Genomic DNA, 22,062 nt, shown 5'->3' on the forward strand with positions numbered 1-22,062 from the left:
TACATTATGACATAGTACCACCAATGAGGTTATATTGAATGATTGAATTAAAAACTAGAAAACAAGATTTTGTTTTTTAAATATTATGAGAATCTTGGATTGAGTGATTTTAAAAAATAATTCTTAAAAATTTCAATTAAAAGAAGTTTTTTATTTTTTATTTATTTATTTTCTCAATTAAGAATTTTTAAGATACAAAGTTTTAAATAATTATCATTATCTTTCATCTTTCTTTTCTACTTTTCAAACTTTCATGATAAATTAAATAAGAAATTGAATTTTTTTTTTCATTTTTTTTGTAATTCAAAGAGAGTTTTTAGTTATGTTGGGTTTCACAAGAATGTTAAGAAAAAGAAAAAAAATTATAAAGAAAATAATTATTTTATTTAATCAAGGTAAAACATGCGAAAAAATCATATGTAATAATAAATAATTAAAAACTTATATATTTTCAAATTATACAACTTTTATATAAAAATAAAATAAGTTAAAAAGACCATGTAAAATAACTTCAAATCTATTTTATCATTTTTCCGCCTTTTCTTTTAGGCTATGGTTGGTTCCTAGAAAGTAGTATGGAAATAAAAAACGATTAAAGAAATTAATTTTCTCATATTTAGTTTTATCATGAAAAAAGAAAATATAATATAATTAAAATTAGTTAAAATTTTATATATTTTAAAATTATTTAATCTTTATATCATACCAAAAAAAAAAAAAAAATTGAAAAAAACATATAAAAACAATTTATTAACTTTAAATTTGGTTTTTGATTTTTCTTCGTTTTTTTTTTCCTTTCACTTTTCCTCTTTATTTTCTTTCCCTCGTATTTTTTCCTCAAATTTTCTAGGAACCAAACATTGCCTTAAATTTTCCAAAAATTATGCATGAAAATATGGTTCTTTTATTAAAATAATAATATATTTGGTATTTTTAGACAATAATTACATGGTATGGTACAATTTTGACAACATATCAACTAAATAATTATAATTTGTCAATATAGAGGGTAAAAGAGACAAATAGGACAATAAGAAATCCAAGAAAACCATTTATTTTCTATTGCTCTACTTTCCCTGGAAAATGATGGAAAATCTCAGTTTCGCCATCTTGTATTTGTATGTATTAACATAATTAACCTAACATTTGTTTGGTTCTTTCTACTCTTTGGTTGCTTTGAAACAGGGCAAACCCAAGCGCTTTACTACGAATTTTCTTTCTTTTTCTTTTTCTCTACTTTTCCTCAACTTTCTCAACAACCAAACAGATCCCATATTTTTAAATTGTTTCCGGACTGTCCCCATTTTTCAATTTCAACTTTCCAACCAACTAAAGTTTGACCTAGGTTTGCTTGCATCCAAATGACTTCTTAAACAATGGCTTGTTTTTCAAGTAAATGTTTTCAGACCATTCAACAAACCATAATGAAATTTCATTCAGATCATAAATGGGAGAACTTTGAAATATTCCCCCCCTTTTTTTGGCCAATGAGTATTTAACATTATTTTCAACACTTTTCTTAATTTAAACGTTTCATATTTCAAACTATATATACATGAAACATACTTGAGGAAAGATAATTACATGCTTATTTTTGCGCAAATCTCTGTAGAGTTCATACCTGCACAAAGGAAATAACAAAATTTCGGGAAAATGAATAGAAGAATCGTAGAAAGCTTGCGGGAAAGGATGGGCAAAAGAATATATACATAAATTTTTTTTAAAAAATATACTATATTTCTTTAGCATTTTCCCTGGCAACCCAAACTAGAGAATTTCGAATTCCTTCATTTTTTATTTTTCTTTCCCTACTATTTACTTTTTATTTTTTGATAATCGAAGAACCTTCCATGAACAAGCCCTTAGAACTCTCCATAGGGAGCCAAACCTCGGGATGCTGACCATCCCGCAACAACTAGCAGCGGATAAATTCAGGGTATCATTAATGACAGAATTTGAACCCAAGACCATGTGTTACTTACTGATACCACACTTTCTAATGTTCATCCCGATCAACTGGGCTACTATGACGGGTAATTTCCCTACTATTTTCTGATTCTACTCTTTCTTTTCCTCTCCCTACTATTTTTTTTAGGGTCCAGAAAGAGTCTAGGTTTTTAAGCAACAAACTAACACAATCTCAAGGATGATTTCCCAAAGTCAATTATCAAAAATATCATCACTAGTCTTTTTCTTTTCTTTTCTTTCACAATTTATACACAAAATATGCATAATGTTACCTCTGAAATACTGTTTTTGCCTCACCTTCAACAACTGCACATAATTTACATGGACATTAGGCATAACTTCTCAGAGCTTTTGCTTGTAAAGATGAAAAATCGGAATCCTGGTAAATGAAAACACGAAAATGGATTAATGATATGGACGAATGTGAGTGTTCAGAATTCAAGTGCTAAAGCAGATGATAAAATGATGTTTTGGGTAAGTCACTAAAGCAAGTATTTCATCCATTTTGATAAAAACCAAATGGACTTACTGTTCAAAGTGTGTATAAACATTAAATCATGACTTCTTAGAGTGCTTTATTGCTTTGTGTTTGTCCTCGAGATTTGAGGGAAATGAGAGACAAGACCCACAGCCTACACAATGAAATAATTAATGAGAGACATGCAGAAATAGTAGCATCTTGTAGTAATAAAACGAGAAACAAGACTAAAAAACAGTTTAGTTCATTTTCAAGGATCACAAAATTTGTTGTCAATCAGCATGAATATTCTCCTTGAGCAGTAGACATGACAGTAAGAATATTCACAAACAATTTCCAGATCTGGTTTTGCTTTTAGGCAATTAGAAGCTTTCATATCATAGTAGTTCTCAACAGGTCTACCCAAGAACTGCTTTACAGTGTAAAAGTAATATTTGCTTGGCAATGGTAGACTATAACAAAAACAATATCAAAATTTCAACCAAAAAGGTCATAAGTGATTGAAGCTATAATCAAAATCTTCATGAACTTTTGCCCTAAGACATGATTATTAAATAGTGATATTAGTGCATTAATCTATTTAAATTCTATTTATTCTGGTTTAGGACCGTGTACTTTCCTACGGTTTACACTATCTTTTCATTCGTTAGACTTGAGGAATAATCCACTTGGAAATGTTTAAAGCTCCAAGGAGAAAAAGCTACCACTTCTAATTTTCTACTTTCTTGAGACAAAGAACAACCGACTACCTTAATGCAGATAAATAGCAGACAAGTTCATCATTTCAGATGGCAACAAGGTGTGTGAGCAGAGAGAGCAAAGAAAAAAAAACAATGTCATATTTCTGTATTCCTTTAAGCAATCCCATTAAATACATCCTTTAAGCAAACTGAATGAGTAAAGTGAACATCTTACGACAAAGTATCTGCTGCATAAAATATAGGAAGCCTTCCCAATCCAGCACCTTTCCATTTTCTTCTTCGAGAATCAATAACTTGCTCAGCTTCTGAGCCTGTTGCTGTCAGAACAAACTGGAAAAACAAATCTATTACCACAATCAGTCCAAAAAAATATAAAAGAAATACCAGCCTATAAGTCGTCAAAGCTGTGGATTTCAGAAGAGAGGAAAATCTTTGGCACCAAAATCATTGTTGGAGAGAGGGTTTTGAAGTCTGTTATTTCCAGCTATTTTTATTAGAGTGGATTCTGGATGCCTTGACATATTGCCACAATCATTCTCTCCTTGCCCTTTTTGCCATCCATTGCTATAGTATGAGAACACTTTGAAGAAAAAAAGTTCAATTTCATTTTCTAAAGATTGATAATTTTAGGGAAAAAAAAAAAAAATCAAATGCGAATGCATCATATGCATCATTTATTATATATGTGTGGGGAGATATGCTTAAAATGCATTAAGTACAGGTGATTATTGTTTTGCACAAAAAAAGTATCATATGTATGTGTGACATTGTGCTTTTAAGTTCTTGACAACTATGCATAGAGGTCATCAAGTGTTCTCCCAACCTTGACCAATTTTTGAACTATGTATTCCTGTCGTAGCGTTATCAAGTCAACTTGCATCATCTTTACTAGGTGAAAATATTGGTACATGGAAGACAACTATTTAACAAGGTAAAATTACAAAATGAGGTTAGTTCAGAAGGGTGCGGCTATGTTGACATATTAGACACAGGAGAAAGTTGGAATTGGGAAATTTTTTATTTAGAAAGTCATTAATGTTAAGCAAGAATGTACACTAGTATAGAGGATGAAGATAATATTGAAAGAAAAGATAAAAGAAATTAAGAATTTCTTCTCTAAGTCATAATATTAAGCAAGAAAAAAAGAAAAAAAGAAGATATACCAATGGAAAGAGTATAGCCATAACCCCATAGCTCACAAGAGGAGAGAAAAAGAAGATAGCCAGAACGCATGGATTTCCTGAAAGATCATTCCATTGAAGAAAAAAGAAAACTATTTTAACATACGATCTCAAGATCCCGAATAAGGATAGTGAAACAAAAAAGAGTAACGCCCTGTTTGGTAACTCTCTTCATAATGAGTTTTTGAAAATTGTCTTCTGATGTTTTGTAAAACAAAAGTCTATTTGGGAACCTAAATTGTTTTTAACTTGTTTTCCATGTTTTAAAAATAACTTTTGGATGTAGTGCTTTATTTTTAATCATTATCCATATTTATACAATTGTTTTTTAAAACAACCCTTTGAAAATAAGTGAAAGCAGCTGAAAACAATTAAAAGATGTCCTTTGAAAACACCATATTTTCTATTTTTAAGAACATAAAACTATTTTTTGTTTTCTGGTTGCCAAATTTGTTTTTCTATTTTTTGTTCTAGAGGACAGAAAATCGTTTTCGAAAATAGCTACCAAACAAGGCCTAAGCAATTACTAAAGAAAACTTTCCAAAACACAATACAATTTTAAAGTTAAAGTTTAAACAACACTATCTTTTTAGTTTACAATCACATATCTAAGATGCTTTCCAATCCAAAAACATGACAAAATAAACTGGCACTTAAGGTTTTTGTTGTCCCCTCTTCCCCTTTGGGTTATTGAGTGAGGATCAACCCATGATCATGTATTTTGGTGTGCTCTTTCTTAGATGTTGTTTCTAATATATTTTTTGCTTGCCTATCAAAAAGAAAACTATCTATATATTTGAATATTTTAATCTCAAACCCAAAAGATTAGGAAAAAGAAATTATCACCACTTGACCACATTCTAGTGTTCCAAATTTTCTACAACAGCTTTCCAAGACCAAGGGCCTGAAGTAGGCTTGGCCCAGCCCTAAACCAGCCCCTTGTGATTTTTCAAGATCAATGGCCTGCTTCAGTCAGGCTCTAATGTTCATTCCCAAAAAAAGATGTAATGGCCAATGGTTTTGCGCTATTGCCCAAGGAAAATCAATCTCTCCAGCTTAATATTTTGCAAAATCAAAACCATATACACTACTGTCTTTTTTTTTTTTTTTTTTTAGGAAAAGTGTGCTTTGGTACACACATTTGGAAAAAAACAGAAAATGGGAAGCCAAATTTGTAAAATCCAGACTTAATATATTTACCCAAAAATAATTAGAATTTTGTGCACTTTTCAGTCAAAGATAGGACCTTTGATTACCTAGGTACTACCTTTTCATGATATAGGTACCACCTTTGACCACCCAAGTACTACCTTTGACCTGACATGTAGATTTCTTCACACATTTTGATACAAAATTAATAGATTTCTAAGGACTGTTATTTGAGATGTTGTCAATGAAATTTATTCCAATGCAAGGATTATAGCTTAATTACATCTCTTCAAAATATTCATTATTTATGATGCCAAGACTCTTCAACTTCACATAACATACCAATGTCATCACGACATGACCAAGAGTGTAGGTCAACTTGTTTTATTAGTCCTAAATTGATGTGGTTGGATTTTAATCATCTCCAATGTCACACTATCAAGAATAGAGAAAAATCAATAGAATGAGGAGTTTCATTATTTACTATGAAAAACAGAATTTTTATTTTTTTTTAATGTTATGGCAAACCACTTGACAAACAGTTAAAGTACACCATTGGATACCAACAACAACATTTGACAAAAAGATGCAACCCATGATCTATGAAGCAATCAACTCATAGTGGAAAAGAATATTACCAAAGCCTGCAAAAAATGCCCAATTGGATTCAAAGAAATCCAGCCTTTTATCCAAACCCAGTTCAGAAAAATTCCATTTGTACCTAAGAAGTTGAGAAATGCAATAGACAATCATCAGAAGATCTGCACCGTAACTAGGAAGTTGCAAAATTATCTGGGTGAATACTACTTGCAACATATGAGACAGCATAAGCAAATGAAGCACATACTCAAAACAGTAATAGGCATACATCCAGGATAGAAGTAGGAAATTGAGTGCCTTCCCAATGTAGGGTATAAATCCTGTAGCATAAACCTGCAAAGAATCCCAAATATTAAGGTCTAAGAAGAGTTATGTATAATGATAGAAATGTAAGTAAATGGTACAATTTATTGCATGCCAATAACATGTCTGTTAATGACTTCTTACAAACTTCCCATAAAATTATCCTAAGAACAGAAAGATATTTGGAAAGAACCTTATGATATAGAAGATGATGATGATGAACGTACTGTGACAAAAAGAATAAAAAATTAATAATATAAAAACATGTCTCACCTCCAGGAAGAAGAAACTCAAGAGAAGAACTGAATAGACCTGTTCTCCTATTCCAATCACAATCCTGTATAAATGATATAACAAATGAATTCCATACATGTGTGGTAAATGACAGAAATAATTTTAGGAGAATTGCCTGGAATCAGAAGTTAGAACTGATGACTACACAAACAGTAACAAAAGTAGGAACTTTACCCTCCAAGGCCAGCATGTTTATCAATATAAGCTGGGTTTTGCAAGGTATCCTTTTGGCTTGAGGGTTCTGGTACAGTTGGCTCATGTCTTCCCATTGCAGCAAAACCATATTTAGCAACGTCATTGTACCTGAAATTAAGCATCCCTTTTAAAACTTCAGATTTGGATACAAATAGAGTTACACATTGGAATGATTAAAAGGACAATTTAAACCAACAAACACTCTAAAATGGGAAATTAAACAAAATAACATATTATCATATTCCATCCAATTTATGGCATTGGTACAATCACATTCCACACTAGTGTACAAGATTTGCAGCTACTTATTTTCCTAAAAGACATACAAGATTTTCATCAGAATTGCCATCATCCGCACCCTTTGAAAAAAGAAAAGTTCAGCACAATTCTCATAACTTGTAGAACCATCCTTTGGCTAGGATTCTCAAAAGAGCACCCATCAACATTCAATTTCAGATGGTTAGGGGACATGGGATCAAAATATAAGAAACCACTACCCTCCTACGTAAGGAGATCATTCTTCCAATCCTGAAGAATATCAGAAAGGAAAGCCATGTGAACCCTTGACAGTAGAATCGTAAACTTAGACTCTATCCTAAACATACCATGGATGACTATATATATTCTTTTGATAGGTACAAATATGGAATTGAAATAAAAGGCATCCAGAAGGGGTGCAACCCAGGTAGAAAAAATGACAACTAAATATCCTAAAAAATTCTTTTGTTCTTTCCTACCAAATGCCCTAAATAATAATAATAGCTAACAATTGGTTTGCCCGTCTGTGGCTGTGGAACCGCTCGATTGTCTAAGGCTGAGTTCTCCTTCTGTTTGGGTTCTCAGCCTCTAAGGATGTTGTTCCAAGATGGAAGGATGCTGGACCTAACGGGAAGTGCAAAAAAGGGTCTTATGGGAAGGGATTTGGTGGTTAGGGCTGAGGATGTGGAGAATTTTAGGGTCTTAGGCTAGCAGCAATTCAGTGGGGAAGATGGTATTTTTCAAAAGCCTTCCCTGTAAGTTTGCCAAGTTTTCTAGCTTTTTGGGGATGCCAGTGGCAGGATTCGAGAAGGAAATTACCTCCCTCCACAAGAAAATGGAGGCTAGAAAAGGGTGTGGATAACAGATTTCAGGGGGAAAGAGGAAAATGTTCTTGTCATCCCATGTTAGGAGAGAAATTCATAAATTGGAATGCTTGGTTAATTACTGTAGCTCACTTCTCTCTGTCAAGGTAAGGGGTAGGAGCAGTGGGTTTAATCCCTCCTGTTGTGAGGATGCTTTTTCTTTCTGCAGTTGTGCTTCTGGGTTTTAGTGAAGTGCCTAGGGTGTCTTCGCTTCCTTAATGGTTTTTAGGGTCTAGGGTTTTGTTTACTGTGGGGATGGTTGGTTTTTGTGCCTTTTTTCTCTCTTGCTTGCCTGCTGGCCTTTATTGTATACTTCACGTGTGCTTTGTTGTGCCACATTGGCTTTTAATATATTCTCTCTATTCACTTATCAATATATATATAATAGCTAACAAAATAAATAAAATAAACTTACAAAAGATCCTACTTTTTCAACTCCTAAGACCAGTCAGGTCCTCATCAAGGAAGTGAGGTCATAGGGGAATCTAACTAATTATCCTCGAAGAAAAGGATTTCATTGATGAATGACTACACCTAAATGAACATTCATAAGATTACACCACAATGACTTCCTAACTTGTTAAATCTTCACTGAACAGAGAACTTGAGAAAAATATATTGATAGCTACATCAGGACAAATCTTTCACAAAATTTAATATTGAATCTTGACCTGATAGCATATCTAATATAGGGGAAGAAAGCAGAAAAAATCACTGAGGGTACTTCCAATTATCTTCGTGAATTTCTCTTGCGACCAAATTGGAAACCCACAGATTGGTATGCATGTCATATCTACTTTGAATGAGCACATGCCACAAATAATTCTCTGGGAAACCTACGAAGCCTCTTTACACTAGGAGCTTAACAGAGCACCAGCTTGGCTATCAAGAACCACCCAAAAATGGTATTTGTAAAATAATAAGTCCCAGGGTTTTATCCCTATCAACCTCACGAAACATTGCTTCCATAACCTATCCAAACTCAAAAGGTACTTTCTGGAGCACTAGCTTAATCCTCAGGAGTGGAAACCATCAACACCCTCAATCCTAGGTCTATCAGTGGTTGCACTAATATAAGCTGAGCAAGAACTTAACAATAGATAAACATTCTCAGTGGTGTGCATTGGGAATAGACACAATTGAATTACGTACTGAAGCCCAAGTGCTTGCATGTTTTCATCCAAATGGCCTCTGAATTGCTTAAATTACCTTCCCACATTGGCTTCAGTTAAGCATTTAAATTATAAAAGAGAGCCTTCAATACCTACCACCATTCTGTGTGCAAGTGTATTGAATTTATCAAGCTCAATCCTAACCAAATCTAAGTTCATTTCCATAACTGAGAAGGATTGATTTAGTTCAAACACAGCTGAAGAGTAGCAAAGTTAAAAGACTTCACACTCTCCTTCATACAAGCAAAGAGTGGTATGGCATTTTCAGAGCTAACTGAGAAGAGAAGGCAGTACAGAAAAGAAGCAGATCTTGCAACCACACAACATGAGCTCCAAGCAATGATATAGAGGCCATCAGACACAGATTATTGTCATCCTATTTAAACATTGCTCAGCCATTCATGGTAGCCCTACTATATGAAGATCAAAAATATTTTTGTACATTAATTTTAGATGGGAATCTTCCTGAAAATGAAAAGCTGCCTCTTCTAGTTGGGGGGTGGAAGCAACCAAACCACTTAGGATGAGTACATTCATATGTATCTAACTTAGTTATTGGTTATTTTTATGCTGAATAAAACCATGAAGCAACAAACAATGAGAAAATTACTAGCCAAGAACATACTTTGTTCAACCAATGAACTTGGTAATTCTTACCACTTGGTTTGATGCTAAAAGCCCCACCAAGATAGCATCTAAAACCTGAATTAAATGTAATTGAAGAAAGTAGATAATGCATCTCTACAAAATATAACTCTGGTCCAGAGAAATAATTGGCCATATAATTGTTATAACAGCAATCTGTAACCCCATAAACAATATGGCCATGCAAATAGCATATTATGACTGTTCAGCTGTCAAGATGAAAATAGCTTAATGCACAGGCTAGGTCATCCATGTTGAAATACTTCAAATAATTGCTACAATGAAGATAACAAGTCCATCATGGTAGCAGTTTCCTTTTTCTGTTTCCACAAAAACAAGAAGCTTACCGAACTACAGAAAGTAGCATAACAAAAGTAAGAGAAAAAGAGTGAAGAATACCAGATGTTGCTCAGAATAAGACTGAATACATACAATGGGTAGAACCATAACACCTGTAAAATTATTAAATATAGCAATCAGAACTACATATCTTTTCTTTTTTATCAGAAACAGGACTTATGTCATGTCAACTGAGATAAGATGCAAACCTAAACAATCAGTAATAAGAAAAAACTAAACAAAAATTGGAAAATCACCAAAATTTACATTTAAATGGCTCATAATCATTTCAAAATGGAATGTATTTACTTTTTTCCCTAATAGGACATTTCAACAAGTTGCATATAACAAAAACCTTCAGGTTCTAATAAACAAAAGACCTAAAAGAACATAATCAATGAAGTAACAAAAAAATAGTGCTTTTGAAGCTCCAGGTACAACCACATTGTGGAAGCAAATGAGTAAACTCAGCAGGGAAGAACCTTTGATGGGAGAACTTTAAAAGTGTCACAAAAACATTGGTAAACAACAAGTGTTTTAGAAAAAAAAACATAAAATGACAAAGAGAGAGAGTGGATGAGCCCCAATGGCCATAACACTTCATTGTGGCAGAGATACAAGAGAATCAATCCCACTGCCAATAAATCTCCCCAGGAAGTTTGTGTGGTAAGATGCACCATTTCAGCACGTGCCAGCAGGTACAGGCCGTTCAAGAATAAGGGACTGATTGATGGATCTTATAACATGGAAATATTTTCTCTTTAAGTGTGGTAACATAGCTTGCCAGGACATTGGGTTCCTGAATCTAGTGGATCAAGCTGTCCCAAAATGAATTGGATGCCCAATGTTCTATAGAAAGAAATAAAAATGAAAAATAAAATAAAAACCTCTCAATTGTTGTGGCAATTGATCTTTGCACTTTTTGGAATTTAGTGGATGTTGAGTTGTTCAGTTAGTGAGGTCCTTCTAAGTTAGCATGGGTCCTTTGTGGGTAAAAAGAGGAAGAAGGCTTGGAAAACTGCTCCATTGTGCATGTTTTGCGCTTTATGGCAGGAGAGAAATAGGAGGCTTTTGACAACTTTGAAAGCACGGATCAAACAATTAAAAATTCTTTTTTGTATCTATTTTGGGATTAGGTTAGATTGTACATCGAGGGTGGATATTTATCATTGTTAGACTTTGTGGATTGAGTAGGCTCACGATAGGGTGCGGTAGCAGGTTTTTGTGTCTTCGCACCTTTTTGTCCTTTTTTCTTTATATACGACATGTATACTTTCTTTCTTTTAATACAATTCTTATTTACCTATCAAAAAAATAAAAAAGTAAAAACCTCTTAATTTATGGTTTTCTCATATTATAAAGGAAAAGGAAAAGAAAGAAAAAAAAATTGTGAAGCAGATATATGACATGGCTATATTTCTTCCATATATGTAGATAGTGATACATTGAATTCCTTAACTGTGGTTGATCTAATCATCAGTTTAGGACCTTTTCTCTTTCCTTGCAAACCTATTATGCTTTTTTTCTTTTGGGCCAGCTTTGTTTTTTCATTAATTGTTTTTATTACTTTCACCAACCATCCCAAATTTAAAGCTAAATATGCAAGAGTAAAAAATTTGAAAAAATAATAAAGGATATAACAGTTAATAACATGAATGAACTTGTTGAAATAATGCCAAAGTTAGGACTTTAATTTAGGAATAAAAAAGGAGAGATCATTTAGGATATTTCCTTATGATTTAGTTTCCTAATTTTAGGAGAGAATTAAGCTAGATTGATTGTTTCTTATTCAGTCATTTGTGTATATATATGTGTATGGTGTGTACCGATTCATTATCAATAAAGGAGTTCAGAAATTCTTCATGGTATCAGAGCCAGTTTTGTGAAACCCTAATCCCTTCTGGCCACCTCTTATTCAGGCCATCACTCATTCCGGCCAAATCTTTCTGGCCATATCTCAATCCGATCATCTCTCTCTCTCTCTCTCTCATTCCGGCCATCAGTCCCTGTTCTCAGAGCCAAGGGAGAAAACACTTTCCAGTCAGTCGAATAGTCGTCAGAAAACACTCACCGCCGGCAACTTTTCCGGCGAATTTTTCCGGCGAACTTTCCGGCGACGGTTTTTTTCTACACCGCAAGGAGCGCCTGGAGGAGATCTCCAATTTGTCCCAAAGCACCGGAACCAGAAACCCATCCACGCGCCGCCCACGCGCGTTTTTCCGGCCGGCGCGTGAGGGCGCGTGAGCCACTTTCCGGCGACGCGCTTCCTCCTCTAGGCTCGCCTGACGCCGACCAGCCACCCTTCCTACCTGTTTGTGCAATCCGAGCCCTGCACGTGCCTCTTTTGGGGTTCTTTTGCTTCCGCGGGCCCTCTGATCAGATTTTCCGGCGTCCTTCGGCTATTTTTTCTCAACTCCAGTCCCTGCACGTGCCTTGAAAAGTGTTCTTCTACCTTTCCGGTCCATGACAAAATACGGAATGGCATCATCACAAGTATCCAGCGTCACGTCACCAGAATCAGGGGGCAGATCTGAAATTCCAAACCTTGGTGGCAATGATTCCTCTCCTATTCTCATCACAGGACACAAATTAAATGGCCATAACTATTTACAGTGGTCACAATCTGTGTTGCTATTCATTTGCGGTAAAGGAAAGGATGAGTACCTCACTGGAGAAGCAGTCATGCCAGAAACTACAGAACCGGGTTTCAGGAAGTGGAAGATTGAAAACAGCATGATCATGTCATGGCTTATCAATTCCATGAACAATGACATAGGCGAAAATTTCTTGCTGTTTGGGACTGCAAAGGACATATGGGATGCAGCCAAAGAAACTTACTCAAGTTCTGAAAATACTTCAGAACTGTTTCAGGTTGAATCGGCTCTACATGACTTCCGCCAAGGAGAGCAGTCAGTTACTCAGTATTACAACACACTCACAAGGTATTGGCAGCAACTTGACTTATTTGAGACTCACTCATGGAAATGTTCGGATGATGCAGCAACATACAGGCAAATTGTGGAACAAAAGAGACTGTTCAAGTTCTTCCTAGGACTAAACAGGGAATTGGATGATGTTAGAGGCCGAATCATGGGCATTAAACCCCTGCCAAGTCTCAGGGAGGCTTTTTCAGAGGTTAGACGTGAAGAAAGTAGAAAGAAAGTGATGATGGGATCAAAAGAGCAACCTGCCCCAACATTGGATGCCTCTGCCCTTGCGGCTCGGTCATTTAATAGTAGTGGTGGAGATCGTCAGAAACGGGATAGGCCTTGGTGTGATTATTGTAAGAAACCAGGCCATTATAAGGAGACTTGCTGGAAGCTTCATGGCAAACCTGCTGATTGGAAACCAAAGCCACGGTTTGACAGAGATGGCAGAGCACACGTGGCTGCCAACTCTGAGAGCACCTCTGTTCTCGAGCCGAGTCCATTCAACAAAGAGCAGATGGAGATGCTACAGAAATTATTAAGCCAAGTTGGCAGTGGCAGTACTACCGGTGTAGCCTTCACTGCTAATCGAGGAGGAATGAGGCCGTGGATAGTAGACACAGGTGCTTCTGATCACATGACAGGAGATGCTGCCATTCTTCAAAATTACAAGCCAAGTAATGGTCATTCATCCGTCCATATTGCTGATGGTTCAAAGTCAAAAATTGCCGAGACAGGTTCTATAAAACTTACTAAAGACTTATATCTTGACTCTGTCCTCCATGTTCCAAACTTGGATTGCAATCTTTTGTCCATTAGCAAATTGGCTCATGATCTCCAATGTGTTACTAAATTCTATCCAAACTTGTGTGTTTTTCAGGACTTGAAATCGGGGAAGATGATTGGCAGTGCTGAACTGTGTTCCGGGCTCTACCTCCTTTCATGTGGCCAATTCTCCAACCAAGTCTCTCAAGCAAGTTGCGTACAGTCTCAGAGTATGTCAGAGTCTTTCAATTCTGTGTCAAATTCTAAGGTCAATAAAGATAGTGAGATTATAATGTTACACTATCGCCTTGGTCATCCTAGCTTTGTTTACCTTGCAAAATTGTTTCCCAGATTATTTATCAATAAAAATCCAGCATCTTATCACTGTGAAATTTGTCAGTTTGCAAAGCATACTCGAACAGTATATCCTCAAATCCCATACAAACCTTCGACTGTTTTCTCTCTAGTACATAGTGATGTGTGGGGTCCCTCCCGGATAAAAAATATTTCTGGCACTCGATGGTTTGTGACATTCGTTGATGATCATACTCGGGTAACATGGGTTTTCCTTATGAAAGAAAAGTCAGAGGTCGGGCACATTTTTCAAACCTTCAATCGTATGGTTCAAAATCAATTCAATTCCAAAATACAAGTCCTCAAGTCAGATAATGCAAAGGAATACTTTACTAGTAGTCTCAGTACTTATCTTCAAAATCATGGCATTATCCACATAAGTTCTTGCGTTGACACCCCACAACAAAATGGGGTGGCCGAACGCAAGAATAGACATCTCTTGGAGGTTGCCCGGTGCCTTATGTTTTCCTCTAATGTTCCAAACTATTTCTGGGGGGAAGCTATTCTCACAGCTACCTATTTGATTAACCGTATGCCATCCAGAGTGCTTACCTTTCAATCCCCACGTCAACTTTTCTTAAAACAGTTTCCTCACACCCATGCCGCCTCTTCTGATTTACCACTCAAAGTATTTGGTTGTACGGCATTCGTTCATGTGTATCCTCAAAATCGTAGCAAATTTGCTCCTCGAGCAAATAAGTGCATTTTTCTAGGGTATTCTCCAACCCAAAAAGGGTACAAATGCTATTCTCCAACCAACAAAAGATTTTACACCACCATGGACGTCTCTTTCTTTGAACATGTCTTCTTCTATCCCAAATCTCGTGTTCAGGGGGAGAGCATGAATGAACATCAAGTTTGGGAGTCTTTTCTTGATGGTGTACCTTCTTTTCACTCAGAGTCACCAAATCCTTCCCAATTCGCGCCCACTGAGTTGTCCACACCCATGCCGCCATCAGTTCAGCCAGCCCAGCACACAAATGTTCCTTCTCCCGTGACCATCCAGTCTCCCATGCCTATTCAACCTATAGCCCCACAACTTGCTAATGAGAACTTACAAGTTTACATCAGGAGGAGGAAAAGACAGGAATTAGAGCACGGATCACAGTCAACATGTGGCCAATATATTGACTCCAATTCAAGTCTTCCTGAAGAGAACATAGGTGAGGATAGGGCTGGAGAGGTGTTAATTCCCAGCATTGATGATTCTACTTTGCCAATTGCATTGAGGAAGGGTGTTAGGAGATGTACAGATCATCCAATTGGGAATTATGTTACGTATGAAGGGTTATCACCATCTTACAGAGCATTTGCTACTTCTCTTGATGATACTCAGGTTCCCAACACAATACAAGAGGCATTAAAAATTTCAGAATGGAAGAAGGCAGTACAAGATGAGATTGATGCACTTGAGAAGAATGGGACGTGGACTATCACAGATTTGCCGGTTGGGAAGAGGCCTGTGGGGTGCAAGTGGATTTTCACCATAAAATACAAAGCAGATGGATCAGTCGAAAGATTCAAGGCTCGTTTGGTAGCTAGAGGGTTTACACAATCCTATGGGATAGACTATCAGGAGACTTTTGCTCCTGTTGCAAAACTGAACACTATCAGGATCCTTCTCTCATTGGCTGTCAATCAAGATTGGTGCTTGCAACAACTGGACATTAAAAATGCGTTTCTAAATGGGGACCTAGAAGAGGAAGTCTACATGGAAATACCACCTGGTTTCGAAGAAAGTATGGCAAAGAATCAGGTTTGCAAACTCCAAAAATCATTGTACGGCCTTAAACAATCTCCTCGAGCCTGGTTTGATAGATTCACAAAAGCAGTCCTGAAGCTGGGCTACAAACAAGGTCAGGCTGATCATACTCTATTTGTCAAGAAATCTCATGCCGGGAAATTGGCCATATTGATAGTCTATGTCGATGATATTATTCTATCTGGAAATGATATGGGGGAGTTACAGAATTTGAAGAAGTATTTGTCAGAAGAGTTTGAAGTTAAAGACCTTGGAAATTTGAAATATTTCCTTGGTATGGAAGTGGCTAGATCAAGGAAAGGAATCGTAGTCTCTCAAAGAAAATACATACTCGATCTTCTTAAGGAGACCGGTATGCTTGGATGCAAACCAATTGATACTCCTATGGAGAGTCAGAAGAAACTTGGTATCGAGAAAGAAAGTACACCGGTAGACAGGGGGAGATATCAGCGGCTTGTCGGGCGCTTGATTTATCTCTCACACACTCGGCCAGATATTGGCTTTGCAGTGAGTGCTGTAAGTCAATTCATGCACAGCCCCACTGAGGAACACATGGAAGCAGTCTACAGGATTCTTAGATATTTAAAAATGACACCAGGGAAAGGCCTATTTTTCAGAAAGACAGAGAACCGTGACACTGAAGTATACTCAGATGCGGATTGGGCAGGAAACATCATTGACAGGCGGTCCACTTCCGGATATTGTTCTTTTGTCTGGGGAAATCTTGTTACCTGGAGGAGTAAGAAGCAATCAGTTGTAGCCAGAAGTAGTGCAGAAGCTGAGTACAGAGCTCTTGCACAGGGAATCTGTGAAGGGATTTGGATAAAAAGGGTTCTTAGTGAACTGGGACAAACGAGTTCATTTCCAATTCTGATGATGTGTGATAATCAGGCAGCTATAAGCATAGCAAAGAACCCCGTGCATCATGACAGGACCAAACATGTTGAGATTGACAGACACTTTATCACAGAGAAGGTGACTAGTGAGACGGTCAAATTAAACTATGTTCCTACCAAGCACCAAACCGCAGACATCCTCACCAAAGCTTTACCTAGGCCTAACTTCGAAGACTTAACTTGCAAGCTGGGATTATATGATATATATTCTCCAGCTTGAGGGGGAGTGTTGAAATAATGCCAAAGTTAGGACTTTAATTTAGGAATAAAAAAGGAGAGATCATTTAGGATATTTCCTTATGATTTAGTTTCCTAATTTTAGGAGAGAATTAAGCTAGATTGATTGTTTCTTATTCAGTCATTTGTGTATATATATGTGTATGGTGTGTACCGATTCATTATCAATAAAGGAGTTCAGAAATTCTTCAGAACTTAAAAGGAAAAATACATCCACCAGTACAGAACCACAGAGACAAAACCAAATATAGAGAAGTTTTTCCTACATTATTAAAGGTTAGCAAGCTTCAACATAACTATTAAGATTATTGACAAACAATGTGGATTGATCATTTGTAACGCCAATTCTATAAAGTGAAAAATTGACTTAATGGCAGCCAATAAGTTATAAGCCCAGCATTAATGATGCATCAGATACACTCATTATGTATGTTCCACAAGATAGTGTACAAGGGATAATATGATACCAAAATAGATACTTACATAAAAAAGTTGTATGAGTCCATGACGTAAGAAGGAATAAAATTTTAAAATACCACCAAATGGGCATGGCTCTTGAAAACCAAGCTGTGAGCAGTGATCAGGCAATATCCATTGGAGTGTTGGGATGACAACTGACTTTAAGACAAAGATACTGCAAGGAAATGAAGATTGAGATGTTCAAAATATTAAAAGAGCATGTTCTCATAAATATATATATTAAAAGAGCATGTTTCAATATCCAACAAAAACTTTTACTTGTCAGAAAAAGGTCCAACAAATGCTTTAATATGTCGACCAATGTTTCATAGATTTGGGTACAGATGTTGGGTCTGGGTGTATAATCCTTCATGCCTCTCTTTTCTCTTTTACCCCTATCTTTTCTTCCTTATCCCTAAATATTCTTATAAGGGTGACCTTTCCAACAAACTATCTCTTTCTTCAATGATATCCTAAGTCAAAAGTAAAGAAATAAATCAATTAAATCAAGTAGTGATATCTAAAGCAAAATAGGAGTATTCAACATGGATTCAACACCAAAACCCATGTCATACTGTGCCATTATAGGTACCCTGGGTAAAGTTCAAGAGTCCAGGTATCATAGATGTCAACTAACAGAGGATGCAGACAGACAAAATCTGAAATATTTAAGATTCACATGTGGACCTTGTGTATGATGAGTTCAACTTTGTTTAACCCTAGGAGTGGCAAGAAGAACAATCTTCTCTCTTTTGGGGACCATGTTAACACAAATTTGGTTAAGAATTGGTAGGAGATGATGAAAAGTTCAGTTTTGATATTTTAAGCAAAGATAAAGAATTTTAGGTTCTTTTGTTTATGTATGTGATCATTGTTATAAAGTGTCTTTAAGTTCTTATTTGGTATATATTCCTTTTAGCAAAAAAATATTGTACAGCCTATTTCATATATTGGTAATACCTTATGAAAATAAGCTTCATTGTAGAATAAAGAAAGTTATTAAGAATATCTCTATAAATATTTTAGGATATTAGGGGAACAAGTTGTTAGAATGACATGAACTTGTAAAGATTGCATAAGATGGGCAGAGAGAAAGAGTGGAGATACCCAATGGAGCCCTCATAGTTTAGAATGTAGATACTTAAATACTATGAGTAGACAAACATGGAATTGTTTCGATGTTTGGAAATTGTATCTATGTGCTCTTTTCTTTGCAATTTCTCTCTATAATTTCTCTATAATATAGATGATTGTTTCTCCATCATCTGTGCATATAGCCATGGTTGAACAAAGCATATTAAAACCCAATGTACTTTTGTGCATGAATTATTTTATCTATATATCATTGCACCAACAAGTGGCACTGACGCTTCTACTAGCATAACAATAATCCATAACCAAAGGTTTTAAGAAGACTATTTTAGCAAGCTTCATCCCTTCAGTTTTAGTGTGTTTTAGATTCTTGGCTTCCATGTTTCACATTATTTTAATTCCTCAAAAAATAAATAAATAAATAAATAAAAAGTTAACCAGTTGAACTAGGTCTAGTTGAATTGAGAACTTCCCTTTCCAGCACTGCAAATAATCCAAACCTTTTAATTTTTCTTCAACTACATATTTCTTAGCAACAAAAGAGCACATTAGCCTGTCTAAGGTGGGTCCAATTTAAGGTCCTACTCAAAGCATATATCAGAATAAATTTGAATACAAATATGTGCATACATGTAGAAAGAGATGATTACCTTCCCAAGAAAATCAAACCATTCAATAGAAAACACTGTCCTGTTCGGATCAAAAGCTTCCTCGATCTACAGCAGAATTAAACATGTTAATATTCAGTGTTCCACGACATAGGAAACAAACTTCTCAATCACAAAAACATTCCACCATGTGGAGCTTGAGAAAACAAAAAAATCCACTATAACCAAGCCCAATATAAAATGTGGAAGACTTTTTTTCCTCTCTCCTTTTCTTTGCTTTTCCTTAATTTTCTCAGCAACCCTATGGTGAAGGAAGCAAAAAAATGTAGAAGTGAAGTAAAGTTAAATAAAAAACTAGTGTTCCATCTGGTTCCCGATAAAACATTGGAAGGGAAACTCTTCAAACCCATAGATATTTCATTGTTTGAAACCCCACTACTTGGGCTTAATTTATGCAAATTGGCATTCCCTTTAAAGAATAACTTATGAGAGAAAAAAAGAGTCAAACTAATCTCCTATTTTCTTGGATTTTCCGTGATTTTTCTCAGCAAACAAAGGAAGGAGGAAGCAAAAAACGTAGAATTGAATTTAAATAAATTTAAAAACTAGTGGCTGTTTGGTTACTGAGAAAACATAAGAAAACTTCCCAATCTCATAGACTTTTCATTATGTAAAGCACCACCAAATTTGGGCTTAGTTTATGTAATCTCCATTCCTTCTTCCATCCCCTCTGCTTTTCTTTGCTTTTCCTTAATTTTCTCCGGCAAACAACAGCCCAAAAAGCTTAAAAACCGTGGAATTTAATTCAAAAAATCTTTAGAGAAAGATTTCTTTATATATATATTAATTAAATACTGCACTATTTCGTTGCCCAGAAAAAAAAAAAAAAAAAAAAAAACACACGAAATAAACTTCCTAATCACAGAATTTTTCCTTACACGTCAAAAACCAAAAACCCCCATCACAACCAAGCCAGATACATCTGTAGGAATCACGCAATTTTCTCATTCTCTCAAATTATTAAAAAAAGAAAAAGAAAAAAAGGACAACAAGACTCAAACTTTTCTTCTATTTTCTCAGCAACCAAACAAGAAAGGGCGCCAAAAAGCGTGGAATTGAAGCAACAGTTTCTCTACATAGAAAAAAAAAACGTAGAGAGAGGGAGAGGGAACCTGTGGCAGAGAATGAAAACCCTATGGAGACAACAAGCTTCTCGGAAACCCTCGAACCACAGCAAAAGGGCTTGGCCTAGTTTTGATCTCAACACCCCCATAATTAGCGGCGGTTTTTTCCTTTTTAGTGACAGAAGAGTTCGAGAGAATTGAAAGGCGTCGACCAATTAATATATTTGCATCCACCAACCTTATGCTTATGCTTATGGAGTATTTGAATAATTAATAATTTATCAAAAAAAAAAAATTAATTTTTGTCATCTTCCCTCTTTGGAATATGTTTCGTAAAATAAAATTTTAAATGAAAATTCCAATCATAGCCTCCATATTTATTACATTTAATTAAAAAATTAATTATTAAAATTATTTTTATTTTTAAAATAATTTAAATTATAAATTTTAACACATGTTGTTTCCATTGATGCTTTCCCACCAAGTTTTTATGGGTAATACTGTTGTTATGAAATTTTCTACTATTTTTTTTATTTTATTTCAATTCAATGATGATGATGATGATTTTTTTTTAGAGTATAAAATAGTTTTTTAATTTATAAATTTGATAAAATCTTTATAAAAAATATATTTTTTAATAATTTATTCTCAAAAATATTATTTTTAAGAATAAATTTTAGGTTTTTTTTTTTTTTACTATTTTTGTAGAATATATTAAATAATATCTTAAAACGTTTTGTTTCAAAACCCTTTTGATAAGAATTGAAATTGTATTTAAAAACTATTTTTAAAAATTAATTTTTAAAAATATAAAGGAAAAATAAATAAATAAAATGTAAAAAAAATAAAAAAAAATTAAAAATCCATAAATTATTTTTATTTACTACTTTGCCACAAAATAGCTTAAAAGAAGGATGCTCGTAGAATATATAGTAAATAGGAGATGACACAGAGGGTTGAATTTTGAAAGAGAGAGGAGGGATGCCAAAGCAGAGTAAAGAACCCTGCAAGAAGGAAGCTTGTGATATCCAAGCTTGTCTCTCCAAGAACAATTTCCTCCCCCAAAAGTAGGTTCTCCCCAAATTTTCCTTTTGTTTTTCTCCTTTCTATGTCCTGTTTGGTTCCCGAGAAAATCAGAGAGAAAAAAAGTTTCGAATCATTTCCTTTTGGTTTCCAACAAAAGAGGAAAAAAATAGGGACAAAATGGGTTTGTAAGGCTTAGGTCCGTCGAGCATTAATAAAAGAGAAAGGCAAAATTTTGTGTTGTGGTTTTAATTCCTTTCCCCATTTCCTTCATTGTCTCAGCAACCAAACAGGGGATCAAAATTTATGGAGCTGTAGGCATTCAAGAACCTTTTTCTTTTTCTTTTTCTTTTTCTTTTTCTTTTTCTTTTTTTTTTGCATGATTGATGCAGTATGGGGTTTTGAATTTGTGATTCACTTCAAATTTGAACTGCAAAGGACATCATGGTCTTCCTTTCAACAGCCTCGATCACCAGTTTATGCGTTAGTTATATTTCTTTCAGAAAACCCAAAAGGGAAACCAGAAGGAAAATCTTGTATGCCCTATTCAACATGGGTCTCAAATCTCTAATTTTGTCGAAAATTTTCTGCTACCAGATTAAGTAATTTCTAGTATGTTATAGAACATGAGCAGACGTTACTGAAAAGGGTCTCAATTTAGCTCATAGG

General features: G+C 35.1%; 1 protein-coding gene across 4 annotated transcripts; it reads right to left on the minus strand.

Annotated features, from left to right (window-relative positions):
- Positions 1–1,410: 1,410 nt before the first annotated feature.
- Positions 1,411–20,660, minus strand: LOC100245823 (protein EI24 homolog). Of its 4 annotated transcripts, XR_787090.3 has the most exons (13): positions 20,419–20,660; positions 19,289–19,354; positions 17,571–17,721; positions 10,207–10,259; positions 6,849–6,977; positions 6,654–6,717; positions 6,325–6,410; positions 6,116–6,198; positions 4,311–4,387; positions 3,362–3,477; positions 2,498–2,600; positions 2,266–2,347; positions 1,411–1,621 (listed from the first exon to the last, which is right to left on the minus strand). XR_787090.3 is itself a non-coding variant. In XM_010659719.3 (12 exons), exons 1-11 carry the CDS (start codon positions 20,517–20,519, stop codon positions 2,534–2,536), a joined length of 972 nt encoding a protein of 323 aa, XP_010658021.1. In that variant the 5' UTR covers positions 20,520–20,660; the 3' UTR covers positions 2,148–2,347; positions 2,498–2,533. The 4 variants fall into 4 exon arrangements, 3 of the variants coding, with proteins under 3 accessions (XP_010658021.1, XP_002264958.1, XP_010658022.1); XM_010659719.3 differs by lacking the exon at positions 1,411–1,621 and having other exon boundaries at positions 2,148–2,347; positions 6,346–6,410; XM_002264922.4 differs by lacking the exon at positions 1,411–1,621 and having other exon boundaries at positions 2,148–2,347.
- Between the last annotated feature and the right edge of the window lie 1,402 nt (positions 20,661–22,062).

This window comes from Vitis vinifera, chromosome 12 (genome assembly GCF_030704535.1).
Source record: "Vitis vinifera cultivar Pinot Noir 40024 chromosome 12, ASM3070453v1".
Taxonomy (NCBI): domain Eukaryota; kingdom Viridiplantae; phylum Streptophyta; class Magnoliopsida; order Vitales; family Vitaceae; genus Vitis; species Vitis vinifera.

Coding starts and splice junctions, on each gene's coding strand:
- LOC100245823 (XM_002264922.4), bottom strand. CDS start 20,519: ATGGGGGTGTTGAGATCAAAACTAGGCCAAGCCCTTTTGCTGTGGTTC. Junction 6,718..6,848: donor AAACATGCTGGCCTTGGAGG/GTAAAGTTCCTA, acceptor TCATTTATACAG/GATTGTGATTGGAATAGGAG. Junction 4,388..6,115: donor GGCATTTTTTGCAGGCTTTG/GTAATATTCTTT, acceptor ATGATCTTTCAG/GAAATCCATGCGTTCTGGCT.